Source organism: Larimichthys crocea, chromosome XX (assembly GCF_000972845.2).
Source record: "Larimichthys crocea isolate SSNF chromosome XX, L_crocea_2.0, whole genome shotgun sequence".
NCBI lineage: Eukaryota > Metazoa > Chordata > Actinopteri > Sciaenidae > Larimichthys > Larimichthys crocea.
The window spans coordinates 7,740,891-7,764,046 of record NC_040030.1 but is presented as its reverse complement, the minus strand read 5'-3'; the positions used below and the strand labels follow the sequence as shown (position 1 = coordinate 7,764,046).

The 23,156-nt window shown below is 41.1% G+C and overlaps 2 protein-coding genes across 3 annotated transcripts in view; one reads left to right on the top strand and one right to left on the bottom strand.

Moving 5' to 3' along the window:
- The window catches only part of LOC104928802 (E3 ubiquitin-protein ligase TRIM38), an 899,066-nt gene that overhangs the window by 295,067 nt on the left and 580,843 nt on the right, over positions 1 to 23,156 (bottom strand). The window lies entirely within an intron of this gene.
- On the top strand, positions 569 to 23,098 carry hgfa (hepatocyte growth factor a). 2 transcript variants are annotated; one of them, XM_010730655.3, is made up of 18 exons: positions 569 to 835; positions 4,856 to 5,015; positions 5,171 to 5,283; positions 5,943 to 6,057; positions 9,385 to 9,527; positions 9,655 to 9,775; positions 9,969 to 10,087; positions 13,370 to 13,541; positions 13,713 to 13,846; positions 15,027 to 15,120; positions 16,230 to 16,369; positions 18,367 to 18,399; positions 18,600 to 18,708; positions 18,800 to 18,874; positions 19,497 to 19,634; positions 19,836 to 19,942; positions 20,059 to 20,192; positions 20,332 to 23,098. In XM_010730655.3, the coding sequence occupies exons 1-18, from the start codon at positions 772 to 774 to the stop codon at positions 20,506 to 20,508; spliced, it is 2,148 nt and encodes a 715-aa protein (XP_010728957.3). In that variant the 5' UTR covers positions 569 to 771; the 3' UTR covers positions 20,509 to 23,098. The 2 variants fall into 2 exon arrangements, with proteins under 2 accessions (XP_010728957.3, XP_027127987.1); XM_027272186.1 differs by having other exon boundaries at positions 13,695 to 13,846.

The following is a 23,156-nucleotide window of genomic DNA, read 5'->3' as shown; positions in this document are numbered from 1 at the left end:
AAATACAGTATGACTTTCAAAATAAAAGCAAATCACCAAATCTTCATTTTAAAGCCGGAGGGTGTACAAAACAACTACACCATATATCTGCATGCTTATAGAAATATGCCAAAAATGCTTTTTGATGATTGGGAGAATTTGAGGTAAAACCATTTTGTTTTGCTTTCATTTTCATTTGCTACAGATTACCTCCCAGTACTACACATTATTAATTAAACCTTTAAAAATGGGACACAAGTAGAATGATTTTGACTGATTTTTTTAAACAGCTGGGCACTGTAGTCAATCCTGCATTAGTAAGGCACTATTTTCAGATGTGGATGAATACACTGTTAAAGCACCAGAAAGTTTTATGTGGGAAATCTGCATCTCATTAATGTGTTTATATTTTTTAGATGACACATGGCACAGTGAAATCAGACAGTATTTGTTGGTGGGATCATCAGTGATTTCACCAGACTGTAAAAAAAATGAGTCACATCCGATTTTATTTTGAAAATAACAACCGGAATTTGCCCCCTATTTATTCCAGAGGACTTGACAGTGTTTGGGGGGAGAGAGACGCTGATAGAGAGGAGAACAAACTCAAGTGCTCAAGTGAAGGAGGGGGGGTTGAACCGAGGACGTGTGGCTTCTTGGAAAAAAAAAAAAAAAAGTGGCATCTGTGTGAGGGAGTCTTCTTGCTGGTCATCAGCCACTCTGGACTTCATACAACCAGCGAGACTGTCGCTCAATTAATCCGGATTCTAACTTGCTTCCAAGTTCTTAACCATGAGGACAAACGTATGGATTTACCAAGCTTTGGTGTGTGTTGTGGTCACTATATTGGATACAGGTAAGACATGGAGAGCTGTGCTTTTAGGTAGATGTATATCAGCATGAAAATGTATTTTTTGGGGGGGAATCTAATTGGTGCTTTTTATTTCTGTGCAGAAATAAAAGAAAGTCAAGACGTTTTATTGAAGAAAAAAGCTTTGAAATATCATATTTTTTAAGGTGGATTTTGTCAATCAGCTTACTTTTTAAAAAATATCCAATTTGCTGTGCAAATATAATCAGTTTTTTTTAAATTACGCACTGTGACGTTGATTGGCACTGGTGAAATACTTTGCTGATTCTCTCATAACCCAGCCTCAGTTTATTTTCTTAAGATCAGACTATCAGAGTCTACCTCAGCAAACGTTCTGCACAGTGAAACTTTGAATGAAACAGTGATTGTGCAAACCGATGTAAACAGTCATGATTCATGCGTTAAAAATTGTTTTGTGCAATAATATTAAAAAACTAGAAAGTTGAGATGCGGCGTGCCATCCAAGCCGCCTCAAGGTAGAAACCCCTGCCAAATTGACTCGGTTTGATGTGCATCTGCTTTGTCATTACGCACTTTTTACGCACACAAGGCATGGTTGTTTCAGTTATATACACTCTGTTGGACTGACGCCCAAGAGGATGCAGCCGCATGTCTATGTTGCAGAAGAGCCCGGGGCGCTCACACACAAACTACCATTAATTTAAACCGCATCCAAACGAGCTGCGTGCCGCTGCTTTTATCTGGTGGTTACAAAGTGTGTCCCGGCTTATATCCGCCCCGCTGACATGTCACTGAGTAAAGCACTGAATCCATAGTTACCACCTCCAGGGGTGCCGACCCTGACCTCTAACCTGCCTGGAGTTGGAGAAAATATAAAATGCGCGCCCTGAACTGTGGTATTCGTGCGTTTGTCCCGGTAGAGAGATAGAAAAGGTGTGTGTGTGTGCGTGTGTGTGTGTGAGAGAGAGAGACAGAGAGAGGTGGGGGGGTAATGGGGTAACATCTGGCTGCTGAGCCCAGCTCCACATTTTGCGCTCTCTGAAGCACATGTAATGTCTGCTTAATTCCCAGTCAGAGGCACACCTTTAACCTGCTACTTTCCTGTTGTTCTTATAATGCACTTTTCCCCACAACACTGCTTTAAAGCCTATACATGTTGTGATTATCAAAACAGTTTGTTTTGCAGGACGGCTTGGGTGAAACACTAACCCGGCTGACACCCAAAGTTCTTTGCTCAAGGGCACTGAAGTAGAAGTTTCTGTGAAAGGTCAGAGTGTCGGTCACTCACCTTTCCTCGCTACGTTTTCCACCGGGGACTCAAACCTGTTCCTGTAAGCTATATTGCTGCCTCTTCTCATTAAATCTCATATCTCTCCTACTCGCCCATTCAACACATTTTTATTATAATCGCCAACTTCAGCAAATGTTTGGGATTTGGAGATAGCAGGAGTCTGACTGCAAGGAGAGGAAGAGACTAAGTGAAATCTAATTGAGCAGCCTGGCCAGACATCAGGGCTGGAACAACACTGTGATGAGTGCCAGATGTGGTCCAGTGGAGCCCAAACATTAATAACACGTTCTCCCCAAAAACCATTTTCAACCACGAGGAGCCTCTAAACGCTCCACAGTTTACAATATCCTAAGTACACACACAACGTCTTGTGTCAGCTCTTGGCACAGGAGCATGTAGCTGTAACTCGGTAGCATGAGATCTTCCTGTGTGATTTATATCGCACTTGCCCCTAATTATAAACGGAAAACTATTGTAACTAAACACATAATGCAGTCAAGGATGTTGCTGTGGCCCTCAGAATCGTCATTTCGAAGTAGGGCTCCATTCTGCTGAAGGATGGGCTCTTAACTTTTTCCACAAGGTAAAAATGAAATATTTGTATCACAGAGGATTTGAACTTAAAATATGGGTTTGTCCTGCTTTTGAACCCACTTGGATCACATATACATTATGCTATGTCTATGCGATGATAGACGTCTCTTTTCATGTGCTTCTTTCAACGAAATGGCTTTTTTTCACCTTTCCACGTATTGTGTGCTTTTTTAGTATGTGCTAACTTATACATAAAACTCTGATAGAAGATGATGAGTGACTTTAAAGCTTTTCTGGGGGGGGGGAAGGAACTCCCTGGAGGAAGGAACTCTGAATGCGTCTTGTTTTGGTCCCTTAAAAGATCAACGTCACTCCTGTTGCTCCAAATAAAAGAGAAAGAAACTGCAGTTAAACAGCAGGAGTTCCAATAATGCTTTGTTGAGGAGTCACGAATGCAAGTTGTGTTTCTGCAAGAATCATGGACATCCATTAAATGTATCTACAATAACATAAAACTGCAGTATAACAAATATAAAGTAGTAAAAATTGTTGAAGAAAGCTGATTTTTTTTTTTTTTTGGACTCTTTCTGAAAGCAGTAAAATTTGAGATATGCTTTCATGAGCATCAAATCTCCAACTGAGGCACTGGAGCACATCAGCCTGCTGGATGGACATCATTCTGTTCTTTTGGCTGTCTTCACAGTTCAGCACCCTCTCCGCATTACTCAGGCAGCTTCTTGGTTTGAAGCAGGAGTGCTAGGGGGCATCCTGAGCTGGGCTTTGATCCTGGACACACTTCATATTTGCTTCTCTGACACATAAACTAGTCTGCTACCTCCGGTTTAACCAGCACAGCCGAAGCAAATGTTCTCTCAAAAGCAGCAGGACGGGAGAGTTTTGAGGGGCTCGGGACTTGCACAATGAAGATTCAGTGTGATTCAGGGTGGATGCTACATGCCAGCAAGCATCAACTGTAGTTGGAAGATGCTTTTACTGACAGCTGACCACCCAGTTCAACGTATGACAGTGAAATAATTTAATTTTCACTCTGCATAGTCTGTGCCAAGACCCTGGCACCGGTGTTCATGCTTCATGCTGTTAAATAGACAAACCAGCAGGAGAAAACTCCAGGAAATATTCCCAACGATTTGACAAGTTCTTCTTCATCCCCAGGTGTCTTGACAGCATCGGTGAAATGTTTGGCCGTGTCTTCCAGTATTTGAGCGTTTGATTTTGATGAGAGACAAAAACAAAATCCCACATGGTTTCTTAGAATCTCTTTTCGTTTTTTTTGTTTTTGCTTTTTTTGATTTATTTGATAGCTGACAGCGTAGAAACAGGCAAGAAATGAGGGATGAGAGAGAGGGAGGTGTTACATGCAACAAAGACTCTCACCCTGAACCAAACCAGAGATGCCAAATGGCCCAAACATGGTTTCTTCTGTTATCCAGAACCACATGCCATTAAATAACCTTAGAGGAACAGAGGAACGTGATATTTGCTGGGTAAAAGAATAAAATGCTTAGTTAGAAAATCTAAAACATAATGGAGACTGCTGACAACTCAACAGGAGTGAGAACTCGCCACTTTCACAAACTTCACAGAGCTGACCACTGGCTAATAGCTCTTTCAGACACAACACAACAACAACACTCAATGGCTTGTGCCGCACCACAAAGTTTTCTTTATGTGGCACAGTACATTGCACCGCCGGTGCCACAAGTTTGAGCTTTGGTCGTTGAGTGCGCTGAACCGGGGGCGAGCACGCCGCAAATCGCATTGTGTCTGAAAGGGCCATAACTCAGTCCTTGTGTCGGCACTTACGAAGCAGTTACTCTATATGGGTTGGATGGTAGAAATGAGGAAGAAACTAGGGCTTAAGACCTGATGTTCGTGTCATGGGATGGCTTAGGACAGTTGTAAAGTTGTATGTAAAAGTTATGAAATACTGACCATATCGCACTAGATCCATAAAACGGTTCAAATGCTAGACTTTGCCTAACCTGTTCTGTTGTTGCCAGTTCTGCATCATTAAGCAAGTTGGGTTCAAGTTTCCCAGTCATGCTTACAACCTGGATGTTCATGTTAATGCTCTTTAACTACTGGTCTGTAACTCCAGCATGAGATGATGATCTCTTTCCAATCTAACAGCGATTTTAATGACTGTACCGAAGCATGCAGATAGGTATTCTCACATTGTGTGTCTCATATTCTTGCAGGTTTTTGTAGAAAGAATCATCAGTCGTTACAGAAGTATGAGAAGACTGAGGGTCACATGCTGGTTTGCACAGACTGTCAGCCCCCTTTGGTACGAAACAGCCGATCGCAGGAACACTGCGCCCGCAAGTGCAAAAAGGTCAAGAAGAACTTCAACTGCAGGTGAGTCTCTCTCTCTCGGTTTCCTTGAAATCAGCTTGTGGTCTCTCCGAGGCCCTTCAATCCTCTTCCTCTACTCCTGTGCAGATGCAGTATTTACATATTTTTGCTGTTTATCATTTGTCCATCTCTCAACGACTTCCCGTGTGTTTCCACAGGGCTTTCAACTTTCAGCGGCATAACAGGAAATGCCACTTGCTTCCCTTTGACCGGTTCACCCACGGTGCGCAGAAGCAGGCCAACGTTAACTTTACTTTGTATGAAAAAAAAGGTAAATGTCGCCATTTTAAGCCCTCTTGAAGTTGACTTTCAGTCGCACTCTGGTGTTTTTTCTCATGAGAACATTCAGGTGCAGGGACGGACAGGCAAATTGTTTGTTTGTGATTGCAGGTTGTGCTTCTTGCATCATCTCTCTCTTGGGTTTTTAAGGTCTTTGGTTTTTCTGTTGACACAATAAAAAGCCACAAACCGCCCCCTCACACCGCCGCTCTATCATCACTCCAGTGAGGAGAGTCGCATGCATAAACATGTAGCATACTTAAGTAGAGTGTAAACAAAAAAAAAATGTATTGTTTACACTAAGAACGCAAATGTCTTTTCCCCACTGCAGGCTGTGGAATCTAGCACTCTAGAATTTACTGCGTAATTTACTGAAACTCCCCCCCTGTGACATTTAATGAACTTCAGGGAGTTGTCTGTTTTGGGAATAACACACAAGCTGGGACATACTCTCTCTAAAAACATCTTATTGACCATAGATGGGAAAATATATTCCAGGTCATCAAGGCAATGGACGCAAATCAACTTTGAACTGACTAAACGCTGCATAAATTGGCAGACAAAGAGTACACAGGGACTGTCTGTGTCGAGGTATGAACACGGATGGATGTTTTTCAAATGTTTTTTATGCCTTCACTCTTATTTATTTAGATTATATAAGGGAGTGCATCATTGGCACCAAGGACAACTACAGAGGGAGGAGGTCTTGGACGAAGTCAAACATCACTTGTCAAGCTTGGGCAGATAATAACATCAATGAACACACGTAAGTCATCTCCTTTTTTTTTTATCCAAGAATGTCAACAACAAAGAAGACCTTATTGTGGGAAAAGAGAGGAAAACTTTCATGTCACCTCGAGGATGCGGTGCCTTGCTGGCTTGACACTTTTTAAGGAGTGGAAGGTGTTAATCATTCACTTCCTCTTGCCACATTCCTGTAGATTTGAACCAGCAGCCTTTCAAAGCCAGCTTTTCAAATCTTAAGGCTTCCACCACCTTCTTGGATGCTCCTTCTCTATTTCTCTGTGTCTGATATTGAACAGGCCCCAGCAGCTGATTTATTGATGTACAAATCATCCCCATGCACCTCGGGGGTTAAGGGAAGATGGAGCCTCAGAGACGGGTGAACGTTTAGCCAGAGTTAAGTCAGATTTCTTTCAACACGTGCAAGGATGTCCTCTCCATTGAGGTTGGGTTTTTTTTCTACTGCACTGTAGGCCATCAGGTGTCTCTCAACAATGTTTTATCTGGGCTACGAGCGAGGCAAGATCAGTGAATTTGTGGCGATGGTTCTGTGCCAGCATCTCATTAGTGGGGTCATTAGTTACAGGATATTTTAACTGCGGCAAGGAGGAGGGGGGCTGAACCAGAGTAATAAGGGCTTGAAGAAGTGCAGAGTGAAAAAGAGACAGGAGGGAGGTAGAATGAAAGAAAGAAAGCACAAAAATTTATAGACTGAAGTCATGTTCTGTCTGTTGTCCAGCTGAGCTCACAAAGCCACAGACCTACTTAGAGAAACTACAAGTTCAGTGATCGTCTACAATTAAAGCAGATTCCAGTGTTGGTCTCCATCCCCTCTTCTCCTCTTCTCTCTTCCTACCTTTCTCTTTCCAGAAGCAGGTCCTCACATTAGGACTAGTTTGTCATTGTTTATTTGACACACGGTTCCAGTCCCCGTCCCAGATGGCAAATGTAACGTCCAGCAACATCGCCCTGGCTTGTCAGCAACTTTTAACTTTCAAAGGGTCAAAGGGAGCTTTACTTAAGGGAGATTTAGTGCCACTGTGGGGTTACCTAACATGGGACTGTCCCGCTGTGTGAGAATTACCGCCGTAATGAACCACGCACCATTTGAGTTTCAGGTAACTATTATTTTCATGCTTGACCGATCACCGTGGGGCAGGGGTGATTTCTCAGGAGGTTCCCTTCCAAGAATGGGACTTCCACCTGTTGTCTATATTTGTACTAAGGCAAGGAAAGAAGTGTGCATTGGTGCCCAGCTGAGCGTGGAAGATGAAATGGAATGGAAAATTTCAGTTCATATTAATAATAAGAGATAACATTGCAATCATTTATTTATCCCCATAGGGCATTCTTTTATTTTTCCACACATTTCCACAGGGAGGTCAGCGAGCACGCTCGGCTACAGGAACGCACAACCCTGCAGCTTTTTGCAGAGAGTTCGATGAGAAGATTAATGGCACTCTCATGTCTGTACATAAATACGAAGCTTCCGCTGAGAGTCAGTTAGCTTAGCTTAGCAGACAGACTGGAAACAGTGGGAAACAGCTAACGTGGTTTGTCTGGTGACTTGTTAATTAATGAGCTTTAGCAGTGCACATATGCAGATTTGGACCTTGAACAAACAAAAACGATGATCTCATCGAACTCGAAAGCTGAATCTTCAAAGTGAATTTGCTCATTTCCCCAAATTTCGTTTTTTCTTTTTATTAACGTCTTAAGATTCATAAAGTCCCCGCTTTCTCTGACCCCTAAAGCATGGCCATGTTTGTTCCATAATCACCAGGTGCATGTTGCTAGACATTTTGTCAGCAGTTACTTCAGGTCTAGATTTCATCTTTTGTGATATCCAAAATCTAGCCAATATGTTTAGCCGGGCCCAGAGAGCGAAGCATGTGTGCATAGTGTCTGCCTGCGCTCCGATGGGAACAGACTTTGGCAAGGAGATGAATAACTGGCCAACATCTGTTAGTGCAGCATCATTATGGCTAACTTGCTCCCATGCCGCGGCCTTTTTACGGACTCTCACCAGATGCAACTTTTTTTTTTTTCGTGAAGTGAGGGACCTTGTAATTCCGTTTATAAATTAAAGATACTGTATTATGATGCAAACATATTGAGCTTGTGAGTTACACAGAACAGATGTGAGTTTTGGCACAAGACAGACTGATGCATAGAAGGGGAACAAGTGTTGTACATGTATAAGTGACATTTTGCTGTTAGTATTAACCCTGTTATATGTTTCTCTAGGTGAGACTACGATTTGTAGCTCAGTACTGTCCCCTTCTTTCTCTCTTTTTTTGGTTAGATGCCTGAGATTTCATGTAGTTCTGGGTTGAATGATGTTGTGCATTAGTGTAGAAGCCTCGTGGAAGCCCCAGGGCACGGAGGGGAGAGCAGAGCAGACTCCCCCAAGAAAAGAGTCATTGTCTGGGGTAGAATGTTCAGACAAGCTGCTGAAGGGAGGGTGGACTCCGGTTCTTTTTTGCTTTTCTTTTTTTCTTTTCCAGCACATGTTGTTCCTTACATCATCAGTTAAAAACTGAGCTCCCGCCTTTTTGCTCACTTTTTCTTTTTTAAGCACTTAAGTCAGTCACTTCACTTGTTTCTTTTCACCCTTCTTCTCCACAACTTTTCCCCTGCCTCCTCTCTCTGGCTCCATGGGTGGGAGGGGGAATGTGGTCAGGGTGGATCAGGGGGTGCTGACATGCTAGCTTTTCATCATCCTACCCTGACAGGAGACAAATTTCACGCACTGTCCATTTAGTACGGGGAACCCATGCCGCTCCCCATTGTTACATCCCATATGTTTGTACTAGCCAGGTTCTTTTTCTTACAGTCACTTGCTCACACTGACGATGATAGAGAGGGATTAGGTTTAAACGTGTTCAAAGGCTGCCAGCAAAAAACCTGCTTGGACTACTCCAAGTGGTTCGTGACATTGTTCTGTGCTGTTGGTGGTTACTGTGCTGTGACAAAGTCTGGCTGCTTCACACATGAGGGACCGGGGATCTGGTAGGAATCAGTAAGGCGATCATGCAAAAGGTGCAAACCTGGAGGGTAGAAGCGTATTGATTACTTACTTTGCATTACATTTCCGTAATGGGTCGTTCTAGGAATTAACATCTAATCTGGTCACACTGTAGGTACTAGGATTTCTCAGAATGAAGCTTACTTGTTAATGTAAATGCCCTTTGAATTTATTTGGCTTGTTACTGAGAGCATGAGCAGGCAGGTACGGTACTGTATACACCAGTGGAGCAGCCAAGTGTGCAACTACTCCCTAAAATTTATTTATACAGCTCACAGTATCAGTTAACAGTTTCAATAATGTGTGTCTACTCCCGTGAAGGTTCTATCCTGATAGGTACCCAACGCAAGACTTGAGGGAGAACTTCTGTCGGAATCCTAACAACGACCCCGGTGGTCCATGGTGCTACACCACTGACCCCAATGTACGAGCTGAGGAGTGTGGCATACCACAGTGTTCAGAGGGTAAGACCCCTCTCAAACAACATCACCAGAGAAGAAGCTGTCTAACATTTAATCAATGTTTCTGTCGTTTTTTTATAAGCCATAACTTAAAAAAGAAAGTTTCGATAAAGGTTTTCTTTGTCAACAGACGTCTGTGTGACTTGTAATGGTGGAGATTACCCGGGCAAAATGGACCATACAGAGAGTGGCAAGGAGTGCCAGAGATGGGACTCATCAAGGCCTCACAAACACCACTTCCAGCCCAAAAAGTAAGCTGCAAAGCTGATAATCACATACTAACCTTTCTCACGGACAATGCTGCACACACCCATGACAGATGCTTAGAGAAATGACGCTAATACTCAGGAGAGGTAGACCTCACCAGTTGTTATGACTTACTTCTTCCGTCCCCCCCCCACCTATTTTCTTTCCTTCCTGTATCCCTTGTGTGTCCTCTCTCAGGTATCGGGATAAGGATTTAAAGGACAACTACTGTCGTAACCCAGATAATCGTCTTCGTCCCTGGTGCTACACATTGGATCCCAAAACTCCGTGGGAGTACTGCAACATCACTGTGTGTGGTAAGGGCCTACGTACTGTATATACTCCAAATCTGGGGCTTGAGCTTTGTGGACAAAGTCTTCAAAAAGTCAACTGACGACCAAATTATTGTTTAACTCTGATCTGTGTCTCTGTTGCTAGTACCCTTACAACCTTAGAACAACACGTATCGCACAGTTTGGAATACTTTATAAGATTCAAAAGTGGACATAGTGTCAAGAATCCCTCGGTTTGGTTCCTGACAGACTGTGGTTGGGTACTACCAGCTAGTGGTTAAAGGACACCAGGGTGTTTGTTATATACAAGACTTTGGTGGTTTGGGGGTAGTTGCGGTGAGCTGAGTAAAAAGCCCCTCTTGTCTCCTGCAGAGTCTTATAAGACTTTTGTTTACCCGGCTAAGTGTTTCATGTGGTTGTTGGCTTCAAATCCTTCTACCTCAACAAGGAAGAGTAAATAGGTTGTGTTTAAAGGGGAGGGTCCGACTTCAGAGAGCCTCAAGTGTTTTAGTCAGACCACTCACAGATGACAAGGGGTTGTAAAATGAAGTGTGACAATGGAGGCTACTATACAGAGATGACCATCAGAAGGTCTAATAGTTGTTTTAGTGGCATGAAAATCATGATTTGTACAAACCAGTGACAAATTAAAGGAAAAGTGGAGTGGAGGAACATAATGAAGGCAGATGTTGCCACAGCAGACACAAGGGGTTACTAAATGGTTTGAGTATGAAAACGACGTGAATCATGTGTTATGCCCTTCATAGTCACCAGATCTCAATCCAATTGAAGACCTATGGGAGATTTTGGTCTGACAACACTGTCTACCACAATCATCACAATAGTTAATGAGGGAATACTTTATGGAAGAATAGTGTTTATCCGACCAGGGGAGCTCTGGAGATTTGTGGAATCATTGCCAAGGTGCACTGAAGCTGATCTGTTGGCTCTATGTTAGTGCTGAAAGGAGAATAGTCGATTAATAAAAAAAGCCGTAAAAAAGAATCGACAATTTAAATGATTAATCGTTTATGTCCTCTTTGAATTATACATGGAAACCACATGCGGTGCGGTAACAAATCAAAGGAAAAACCTGAAGAAACGAGCGGAGAAGCATAACAAATGCAGATGCTTCCACACAGCTGCACCGCGCGGTCCAACTGAGCAATTAATATCCAACCATGCTCTGTGGCACGTCTAAAAATGCTGAGAAGGTCCAGTTGATTCTGATTTTGCATCAAGATGGCACGAGGAAAAGAGTTGAGTTGAGTGAGTTGGAAAGTAGGTTCATGGGGCATGAATGGAAAAAGCTGGCTGGTGTTTGTTAATGTGACTAAGTTGACATCTGCATTTCGATCTGTGTCATTCTTTTCCATATTCTAGGCAAGAGAATGGTACAGGCCTGTTTATTTAAACCCCCCACAGTGAAGGGTCCGATGGCTCTGTTCTGCTGTGGGGGGCATTTTGCTGGCATGGTTTGGATCCACTTGTCCTTAGAGGGAAGGGTCACTGCAAATCTTTACAAACTTGTTCTGGGTGGTCGCATTCATCATATGATGAAACACTTTTTTTCCTGATGGGAGTTATCTCTTTCAGGACGACAGTACCTTAACTCATATGACACATATGACACGAGGGGTTCACAGCATGTGGTAGCCCAACAAGTTAGTAACATATTTTATGTTTTCCCTGATTTTATAATTTTTCATTTAATTTGGCACCCGTCTGTATGAACGCTGAGGGACATCTCACTTGCGCTAGCATTGCCAGGGTTATGCAAGCCACCTAAAGTTATTTATCAAGAGTAAATGCCAAACTTTGTCCAGTTCCAGCCAGAAATTTGAGGAGTTGAGGATTTTTCTCTGTTTTCTATCATTGCAATTTTTAATTTCTTTGGATCTTGGACTAACAAAACAAGAAGAAGAACAAGAACAAGAGAACAAGAAGATTCATGGGAATTATGTCTATTTTTCAATATTTTATAGATGAAAGAATTACTTCTTTAATTATAAAAATAATAGTAAATTAATCAATGATGAAAATAAATAAATAACCACTAGTTTTCAGCCCTGATGTATTTGATGGTACTGTATGTAAGCCTTTATTAGACATGCACTCTGTTAAGGGGATAAAATAGTATTACTTTACATGAGTCATATCACATTTGGCAGGCTCTGACAGTTGTTGGAGTTGTAGTTTAGATAACTTTTGCCTTCCTACATAATACAAAAGAGAAAAGGAAAAGAAAAAGAATGGATGGCAAAAAGAGGTTACACCATTGGAGAATTTGTCTTCTTTTTTTCTTTGAAAGCGCGATGATATATTCCCACATACGCACCCACAAATGCACAGATCATCTCTCTTTGTCTCTGTCAGACACATACACACATGCACTTTACAGTACATGTTATGATTTACAGCGAGGGTGGAGGATCTCCATTTGTCCAGATGTGTGCATCCCTCAATGCCTGCCCTCAGAAAGATAAAAACCACTGACCTGTACTACACAGTGCACACAGACACTGGCATGCATTACATCAAGCCAAAGAATCCCTCTTTTCCATCCGCCTTCTCATTGCTGCTTCAAAACATTCCCTTTCCTCCTCCATCTTCTCCCATCTCATTTGTCAAAGGCTAAAGAAACAGAGACAGAAAACCAAAGGGGAGAAGTCGAAGTATGTTCTACAATCCCTGCACTGCTGAAAAGCAGAATTCCATCTGAAGATGTTTGGAATAGTTTTCCGGTGGATAAAGTTGTCCCGGCCAGAGCGAGTTGGATGTGATATCTTTGGTTGGGCTGCAATAAACAAATTCACCGCAAACAGATTTTTTATGTTTTATGTCGAGGCAAAACATATATTCACAAATATAATGAGGTTCCAGGTTTTTCTTGCAGTTTTTCTTTCAGCAACATATTTAATCATTTCCCCCTGGGATTATTAAAGTATTTCTGATTCTGATTCTGATTCTGAACATGTGACATTGTGTGCTGTCAACAAGTTAAATGACTGCACATTGTTGTGATGTGGATGTCCCTACGTGCAAGAATGTGGGGCACCAGTGTTATGAATACACAGAATTTTTCCTATCGCAGTGGAGACGAGGGGGGTTGCTACTGTTTTTGATCATCTGTCTCTAGGTTAAACATGACACATTCTTTTGGGGATTAATATCTCCCTCCTTCTCCCCCTCCCCTCCTGCCTGCCTTTTGGTTTCTACATCTCTCTCTTTAGCCAATTTCCCAATGCCTTCTTTCTCATGCTTACATCCATAATTACAATTTATATGTCTTTTTTCTTTTGCTAGAATCTGACTCAGGTGAGGACACAGATGTCAATGTCACAACATCCTGTGTCCAGGGAAAGGGCACAGATTACCGAGGCACAATGAATGTCACTCCGGAGGGTGTGACATGTCAGCGCTGGGATTCCCAGTTTCCTCATAACCACTCATTTCTTCCTCAGAACTTCAAATGCAAGTGAGTAAGCTTGGATTCATTTCTCTCAGCATGTGCCAAGGAAGTGATTTTATCCATTTTGTGTGTTTGACTGTTAAAATGCCCAAAGGAAAAGTGATACAAGTGAAACTGCTGTGAAAACTACAGTCATCAGCACCATCATATAAATTGTAGCTTGTGTATGTGTTATAGAGACCTCAGAGAGAACTACTGCCGTAACCCTGATGGTGCCCATTATCCATGGTGCTTCACTACAGACCCTAATCAGAGGATAGCCAACTGCACCCACATCCCCAGGTGTGATGCTGAGGCCACACAAAAAATAGGTAAATTACCGTACAACTTTTGGGAAAGATGCTAAATCATTTTCTTGCAGAGCATTAGATGAGAACATTGATACCATTCTCATGTCTGTACAGCAAAGTAGAGCCAGAGAGCTTAGCGTAAAGACTGGAAATAGGGGGAAACAGCTGCCACTCTGGAGCAGTCCAAGGTTGTGAAAATACGGCAACTACCACCTAAAGCTCACTAATCAATGTCTTGTTTTTCTCATCTGTATATATACAGCAATGTAAAAGCAACAGAAAATTGTATGCTGTAACTATTTTTTGAGGAGTAGTGACAAGGTGTGGACCAGCAAAAACTCCAGGGAAGTTACTTTACCTGGTTACGAAACAGTACAGCATGTAACCTTCAGTAAAACCACTCCAAAATTTTGTACAGTTTAAACAAACAATAATTAGTAGACAGGTGCTGGTAAGAGGATTTTGTTCCCTTTTGGACTGTTGGATTTTACCATACAGATGTGAGAATAGTAGCAATTTTCTCATGTAACTCTCAACAAGAAAGCGTGTAAGTGTTTTTTAAGCACCGAAACCTTCAAAGAATAGCACACATCTTGTAAATTACTATGACATTTCCATGTTCTTGAATAATGTGATTGTGAAATACAGACCTACAAATCTTCAAAAGCCATGTCATGTTTTTGCAAAGTGGAGTTACACAGACACTTTGGATATTGCTCCCGTAGGACTGGGCCACTTGGCAGCATACTGCCAAATGAATTCCATTTCATGGAAGAACAAAAACACCAGACTCTAGCAATAGAGCTCGCTGTCATTTCCCATGTTTCTCTGCTTTACATTTACAGCGAGAAGACCACACATGTCAAACTACAGCCAGTCTTAGTTACTATAGCTCCTCTTCTGATTCTGTTTAAGAACAGACATAGTAAGGTTTCATTTTTCTATGAGAACCACCGGTTACACTGGGGCCCTTCACATTAAATTGATACAAACCACAACGAGAAGCCAACATTTTGAACCTGATTATGTTATGTTTGCATGAATGAGAAGCCGCCGCCCAAATCATGAACGTACTACCTTGAGAATATCCAAATAGTGATTGCATTTAGGTATTTGAGAAACTGCTGAGCTCAATAATTGTATTTCTCCCGGGACGATTTAACAAGATTTTGTAAAATAACTTCATCCTGTCCTTCCTCAGAGTGTTATGAAGACAACGGGGAGTCATACCGGGGCACTTTATCCATAACTCGATCAGGGATTCCCTGTGCAGACTGGTCACATCACATAAACCGGTACAGTAATTTATTCTGCATGTAATTGTGTTGTTTTGCCCCTATCAAGCTTACGCTGTAGTGAGAAACACTGGAGGTATTTCCTAGAGAGGCTGACATTCTTTTTCAGGTCAGTTGATGAGTGTTTGTTGACAACTGAGCTCCTATTGCCTTGTGAAAATACCTTTCATACGAATGAGTCTAAGCAGTGAAAACAAACAACAAGAGGAAATCAGTGGTTCCTCAGGGGTCAATACCGGGCCCAATTATTATTCATCTAACTGACGAGAAGAAACCCTGGGGTGCCCTCCGAGTGACCCATCCTGACGGAAAGGTTGCCCACTCCAAGGCTGTTGTTTCATGCTTAAGTCGGGCTGTTGGAATTACTTAATTTACAGGAATCTTAAAAGCCAAAATGGCACAGACAGATGGACATGTTCCAGAGCCGACCCCTGACCCCAGGAAGTGCTTTCTGAGGAAAGTAGATCAAAGCCAATCAGCTCCCTCGCGTAGACTGCAGCCAGCGAGTCTATCCTGCTCAAGGCCAAGGGTCACCCTAGGAAAAACTGCTGAGAGCTACAGCTTGTTTAACATTCTCCTGGGAAGTGGAATTATCTTCACCCCCTGACAAATTGTTGCCCATCGCTTAGCATTATTTTTGTGTGGGTGTGTCCAAACTCCCACGTAGTAATCGCTTTTCAGTGATGTTTTAGATATCTGAGAAGATGACATTTACTTCTATTAGACCCAAGACGATTGTTACAAAATGACACACAATTAGATGTGAATTCCTACAAATTGGGAGCACCACCAAATTGTTCCATAGGCTCCTGCTGGTCTGAGCCCAGCTGAATGCTTAGAGTGCATACTTTCATACTCCCATGAGCATGCTTTACAAAACTCTGCGTTTCCTTCTACGGGCTCTGTGCAGCAAATGCAGAGGATCCGTTGCACTATAGGAAAGCCAGAGTCAGACTTTCCAGGCATACCATGGTTAGTTATAGTGTGTATGTAATGTTGACAGTGTGTGTGTACGACTCCATGTATGCAGATTCTCGCGTGTTAGTCCTCCTACACTGTGTGCAAAATAACAAATGGAATATGAGAATCTGTATTTGTGTGTTTTACAGTGGGGATTCTCACTCTACAGAATCCCATGTAGGGCTGGAGAGGAACTACTGCCGAAACCCAGACCGGGACAAACATGGCCCCTGGTGTTACACCAACCCAAATAACCGTTTGGTCTGGGACTACTGCAAACTGAAGCACTGTGAGTGGCTTAAATAACCTTGTCTCCTTTAATGTCTGTCTCTGTAACTGTAACAGCAGATACATCTGTGTTATGTCAAGTCATAAATATTAGCAGACCTATAGTTCACCGTAGTAGAAAGAAAGTGAATAATGCATTTATGCAGTGTAATTTTGTAGTGATCTGTTTTACAGACCCTTCAAAGAGTACTGCGACATAACTCTCATAAGCTTTATTGCAGAAAGTAAGAAAATAACACTGATACCATTCTGTCTGTATGACATGTTGCTAGTGCCAGCAGCTGATTGGCTTAGTTAAGCACAAAGACACCTGTACAAAACAAAATATAACATATGAATTATGTGCTTAGAAGTGCGCTTTAGAAATATGGCTGCCTTGAAGTCTGGCTGTTTCCGTTTCTTAGCTTTGTGCTAAGCTACACTAAGTTAATCTAACTTGCTGCTGGCTGTAGTTTCCAATTTATCCAACAGACATGAGAGTGGTATCAGACTTTCGTGTAATTCTTTGCAAGAAAGCGAACCAACATATTTTCCAAAATACAGAACTAATAAATAAGATTGGAAACAACCCTTTGACGTCAGAGCCAAAAGTATTTGTTACAAGTGACATATGGCTTAACGAGTAGAAAACATGTTGCCACATTCCTGGTGTGTGTTCAATTTCATAGAGTTCAATAAAAAAACATGGAGTGGGTGTCTTTCCGTCAGTGTTGTTGTTCATAATATGATCCCTGTTTCTGTCGCGTTTCTGAAAGCGCAGCACCTTTTATTGCTGCCAACACAAATGCAATTGATACAAGTGTGTGTACATATATACAAGCAGTAGTAAGAAGGAGGAATGTGAGGACTGCGGTGAAAAGAATCTGCGTGCGGTTTGGTGCTTTTCACACCTCCTGTGTGCACCTGGCTAATTACAGCAGAAAGAAGGTGTTGATTGCCAGTGTCACGATATGCCAAAAAACTGGCACTGTCTAAACATTTGGAGCAGCTTTTCAGCTCTTTGGTTGTGATATACTTTGTTTTTAATACAGTATGTATGTGCACGATGGCTACCCACATGTGTCCTGCGTGCCGTTGAAGTGTATCTAATGTGCATCCACAGAAATGCAACATGCAATTAAGCTCACGTACAGTGCAGAAAGTATATTACTGTGCGATGTTTAAGTTCAGCAGCAGACTTTGAACAAATGACAAGTCTATTTCTACTTGTGCAAAAAGGTTCTCAAGGAAGATATTTCAGTGTCAGCAGGGACAATTTGGTCTCAGTCGGCCACTTATTTCTTTAATCTCTCGAGTACATGGGCAAATTTGGGAACAAAGGCACTCAAATCCCACCAGTGTGTCTATGTACACACACTGGTTAAAAAAGAAAATAAACAAGTATTTCATGAGCCTTTCAGACTGCAATCAGCACTTCTGAAATAGCATTAACTAGCATTTAGTACCCAGAAGAAGACAGTGTTGGTGGTATGGGTGGAGTACAATGAAATAACACAAGTAATTTAGCTTTACAGCCTTTGTTGACTTTGACTAAAATGTTCCAACTGTTTTTTTTACTTGGCCGGCGTCTTACGTAATCTGTTCGCCATGGTTTTGTCCAATTGGCAGAGAATACTCAATGTTCAAACAGTAAACAGATGCAGGTCTCTGCTGGCATCCTTTTATTTGAGAAAACATACATTCAAGCAGCCGGACATTTGGCTGGTTTCAATCTGTCCGCATTGAAGAACCTCTTTCAAATGGCTGCACAATAATTTCCATAATGTAAAACATATCTTCCATGAAGTTTTTGAGGTCTTGAGCAAATTTATTTGCTGCGGTTTTCCGACTGTTCTAGCCTCCAACAACGATCAGAGATAAGTCTTCATAAAGTAAAGAAGGGTGTCTTTTTCAATGAGGTTTTATGCTTTGTGTGTCACTGTATGGTCAGTGGTCTGAATTATTTCCTGCTGCTTTGTGGTCTCTTCTCACTGTCGTGCTATTCTTTATTTCTATCAGGTGAATCGGCTACAGTGGCTCCTCAACCAAACAGTGAGTATCGTTTTCGTTTATCTAGCTCTTATCGCCAATCTCCTCCCTTTCTCTTTTTACTCGTTATATCAAATCCTTCTGTTGTCCTGAACCTGACTAAACAAATCATATTTTACGGTTGGCCTTTAAGGATTTAATATACATTGAAACATAAATAATACATCCATCGAACATACAGCATAAAATATCTCCTTTTTTAGGTCTAACTAGGCCCAAGATATCATGCTTTGTGCATATAAACACCAGAATTGTTGGAGGACACGAAGTGCGAGGTACAGATGGCAGCTGGGTTGTAAGCATCCAAAGAGAGTAAGTCATTTCTGTGTTTTCATTACATGTCTTTTATCTTTTTTTTATTACTGACTGTAAGGGTGAAAACTGTCTTCTTACGTGATCTTAGGGGGATTCATTTGTGTGGGGGCTCGTTGATCAGAGAAGACTGGGTTTTGACGGACCAACAGTGCTTCACCTCCTGGTAATACACCACCTTCTAATGCTCTTCTTTTCTGTACAGTTCCTTCTCTCATATATGTCTTCCATTTACTCTTGTAAACGTAAACGTTTTTTTTTTTTTTTTTTTAAATATTGTTTAAAGTGAAGATGTAGGATGTATCCTGTTTACCAACGGTTACTCACTCCCAGACAGGCCTGACCTGAGATATGGAACAGAATGGTTTGGCTTGCAGATCTGTTTAATTTCTGCAGCTGTCCATGTCAGAGTCATTCAAATACATGTGGTATCTCTACATCTGAAGTAGAGGCTTTAGAGAATATCTCCCTATTTCCATACTCCGCACTATATGTATTGCATATGGTGTACATCAGTAGCTTTTAACAGATTTTTTTTTAGAAATGTCGAAAACCATGGTTTGCTTCGAGACATTGTTTCTGTCTGTCCTGTCCTCACTTTATGCATATTTGTAAAAACTAAAAAAAAAAAGATAATTAAATAGAAAATTTGCAAGAACGTGCAATGCGACTGGAATTAAAACTATCAAATAAAAACAATATTTATTCTACTTACAGAGCAGTTGCCCACTCTATAAGTAACAATATTATAGATTTACAACTTACATTTTGGTTCTTGTGTTCATCAGTGTTCCAGACCTCAAGGTTTATAGTGTGCAGGTTGGTCTGCGCCATCTCAATGAATCCTCAAAACACCCAAGACTACGCATCTCACGCCTGATCTGTGGCCCAGAAGGATCCAACCTGGTTATGCTGAAACTAGCAGAGTAAGTATTAGACTACTCACTGATCCAGATGTTAGAGTATAACTAGTTAAACATCACTATCAGTGTTAACTTTAGCCATCTGAGTTGTTTTAGGCTTGTTATTTCACAAAAATATACATACATTTGTATAAATCTTTTATTTGTGTGCATACACTGTGTTTTATTGTGACAAATTTCTGACTGTTATTATCTATGTTGTAGTCCTGCCCCTGTGTCTGAAGGTGCCTCAACTATTCATCTTCCAGTAAAAGAGTGTCACATCCCCGAAGACACCAACTGCACCATGTATGGATGGGGGGAAACCAAAAGTACTGCCGTCTTTCACCCATATGTCATGCCACCTTGCATTTTATTGACGTTATTCAATACAAAAGAATATCTAAGAATATTTAACAGTTAACACGGCTTGTCCTTCTCTGTTCAGATACAGGACACGATGAGACGCTGAACGCTGTGACCATGCCTATGGTCAACAATGACAGATGCGCACAAATCAAAGGGGATGCTGGGGAGAGCAGGATATGTGCTGGTGGCAAGAGAGGAAAAGGCGTATGTGATGTAAGGATCACAAATACATTTTCATGAAACAGGAAGATGCATGTTCTTGGTTTAGTTTGAACACATGCAACACAGTATAATGTCCTGTTAGCGTGCTGTCTCTCTCTCATGTGTCGTCCTCTTCCCCTTTTTCCTGCAGAAAGACTATGGTGGTCCATTGGTTTGCCAGGAACATGAGCGCAAAGTCATCGTCGGTGTGAGCATCCAAAGGACAAAATGTGCCTCATCTCAGCCTGCGCTCTTTGTTAACGTTGCTTTCTACACTGAGTGGATATACAAAGTCTTCAAACTTTACCCCAGTTTGGAGAGGAACTGATGTTGTGGTGTGAAAATGAACTCCATGCACGACTTTACCACAGCATACAAAAGGAGGGGCGGCTTTAGGCCAGCAAATTCCAAGACTTCTCCGGCGTGGACCACGGGGGAGAAATGAGGAAAAATCACCTTATGGAAAGTGGTCCATTTTGGGATTTTGTGGCTGAATTTGTTATTTTACAGAGATGACAGAGATTAGTGACTGAAGACTGGATAAACCAAATGGAAACTAATCCGTTCTTCCACTTTTGCGAACAAAGACATCCAGGTTGTTAGCCTTAATGTCATTTTAACCAACCAAAGTTTCTGGCACATGGACGGCATACTAATTGTATTTTGACATGTTCAGAGTTTCTGAAGCCATGCAAACAAAGACAATGAGAATGACACTTGTGACTCAGTATTATCTCCTGGAATCTACTTGAATATGGACAGAAGCCAGTTCTTTGGTGGTTACCGCATGATGTAGCCTCCTGGGACTGGGATTTCTTGTTTTTTTTATGTGTTGAGCTGGACTGCAAAGCCTATCCTTTTACCTCCAACACAAATGATGTGAATGAATAACGATGGGACTCCTTTATGTCAACAAACCTACTAATCTGGTCATAAATTTTAGGATATCACAACAAAAAAATGATTATTAATGTTATTCGGCTACTAAAGAAGTCCAACAGAACACTCCAAAAAGCTAAAATGCCAAAAAGGAGGAAAGCATTAGCATGAAAAGATCATTATTAACTCACTATTAGGTCATCAGATACTAAAAGTTCCCATGTGAAAATGGTGATTAATTAGTTAAAATTCTGAGATTTTGGCTTCAGATATATCCGTAGCTGAGAATATGAACTCGCTGCTTTCAAAGCTGACTGCAGCAGCCTTGGCAAACCTTGCAGTGCTAATTGTGTGCAGTAGCTGGACTACCTTTTCCCCAGTTAGCTGTAACTGTTAGTTTCCCCGTGAGAGGGTCTTAGTAGGACTGAGCAAACTGCTCCAAATCTTATGCTAATATTTGTAGCATGAGAGAGAGAAGAGCCATGCCAAATACAACATGGCTATTTGGTCTCCAGTTTGGAGGGAACTTTGGCCCCTGGTGGGCTGTGTGTGGTCAGTAGGATATTTTATACTTTTTTTTTGTTTCATGGAAAGCGACTCCTTATGTACATAACTGCAGATTTATTGAATATGTTTCTGTTGTGCTGTAAGATTTTATAGGTCTTATAGATCTGGAATATTTTTGGTTCACTGAGTAAGTAACATCAGATCGGCTTCTTCTTTGTGCCTCTGATTATGTTCAATATTTAATGAGACTGGTAGCTTGTAAGTAGTAGTTAGGTATATTTATTTGTTTTTTTTTTTAATTTGCAGAAGACATCATTTGAAAAGAATCCAGATTTTTTTTTTTATGATATTCAGATTTTTGTTTTTTTGTTCTGACCCCAAAATAACTGGGATTGCATGTTTGACTCACAGCCACACAGACATAAAATAACACATCACAGTAGGTCACAGAATGCGTCATATGGTTTAATGTCTTTATTCAAGAGTGCCTGTTGTGGGCTAAATTAGTATTATTCAATGCAGATTTTAATATGCAACACAAACACGCACAAATACGAACATATAGTATATTATAATGATGTGCTTTAATGTTAAAAAATGCGACAAACAGATGTTACAAAACACATTGGTGCAAATAGTTAAGACACAAGGAAGTCAGTCAAACCAAACATCTTACATCAAGAGCTTGCAATTAGTCAAACCGCCAAAATAAAACATAATAACAAACCAATGCAGGTGATGCATAAGGAGTACATTAACCCTGCCCAAATGACCACACATGAACTTACGCTGATGGCGGTATTTCATTTGAAAACGGTTATGTTTCTTTCACCTTCCTTTTATGTTTATGCCTATTTCTGAATTAGCCAGGCGACGCTTACAGCCCTAAATGATGTAAGTGTTCCTATGATTCCCTGTTACTCAGCATCAACAGCACTTTTACTCGTTTGTGTGGCTCCTACGAGTCAAACCATGTATTTTATTCTCAGCTCTTAGATGACTGTTCTGACTGTCACAACATTTAAGGAGCTTTAATACAATTCATTTTGGACCATTTTGCCTTTGGCTCAAGCATTTTAAAGACTGCAATTGTATACAAAAAAAAGTTAAGTTATAACTGTGGCTTTAATTGAACTTTGAGGACAAACGCAGTCCTCTGATAGACTTGCACAGGTTACAATCAAAGGTCAAAGTCAATCAGGTAATAATTTAAACAAAGAAAGCTTCATTAAAAGCAACTGGCAAAAGACAGGTGGAACCAAATACGACATATTCTTGGCTATCGATCAGTTTTCTGTGCTCTTATGTTATTTAATTGACCTTTTTGTAAATAGCCCAGTGCATCCTGTAAATTACAATTTGTAATTTTTGTAAATATTATACTTAAGTATTTTTACTTCATGATCATTTCTGTTTATATGTTTGTATACTGTAAACTTTAAATATAACAGCTGCTATTTTGTGTTAGTGAGTTGTTTCATATCAATGAACTTTTTTTGTAGCCTTTGTATTATTCCTATTTTAATAAACAACTTGACATTATATTTAGCGGTTTTCTGTAGCTCTGTTTCTTTCCCACGTGCAATGTGT

Coding starts and splice junctions, on each gene's coding strand:
- hgfa (XM_027272186.1), top strand. CDS start 772: ATGAGGACAAACGTATGGATTTACCAAGCTTTGGTGTGTGTTGTGGTC. Junction 9,776..9,968: donor CACCACTTCCAGCCCAAAAA/GTAAGCTGCAAA, acceptor GTCCTCTCTCAG/GTATCGGGATAAGGATTTAA. Junction 18,709..18,799: donor GTTGTAAGCATCCAAAGAGA/GTAAGTCATTTC, acceptor ACGTGATCTTAG/GGGGATTCATTTGTGTGGGG.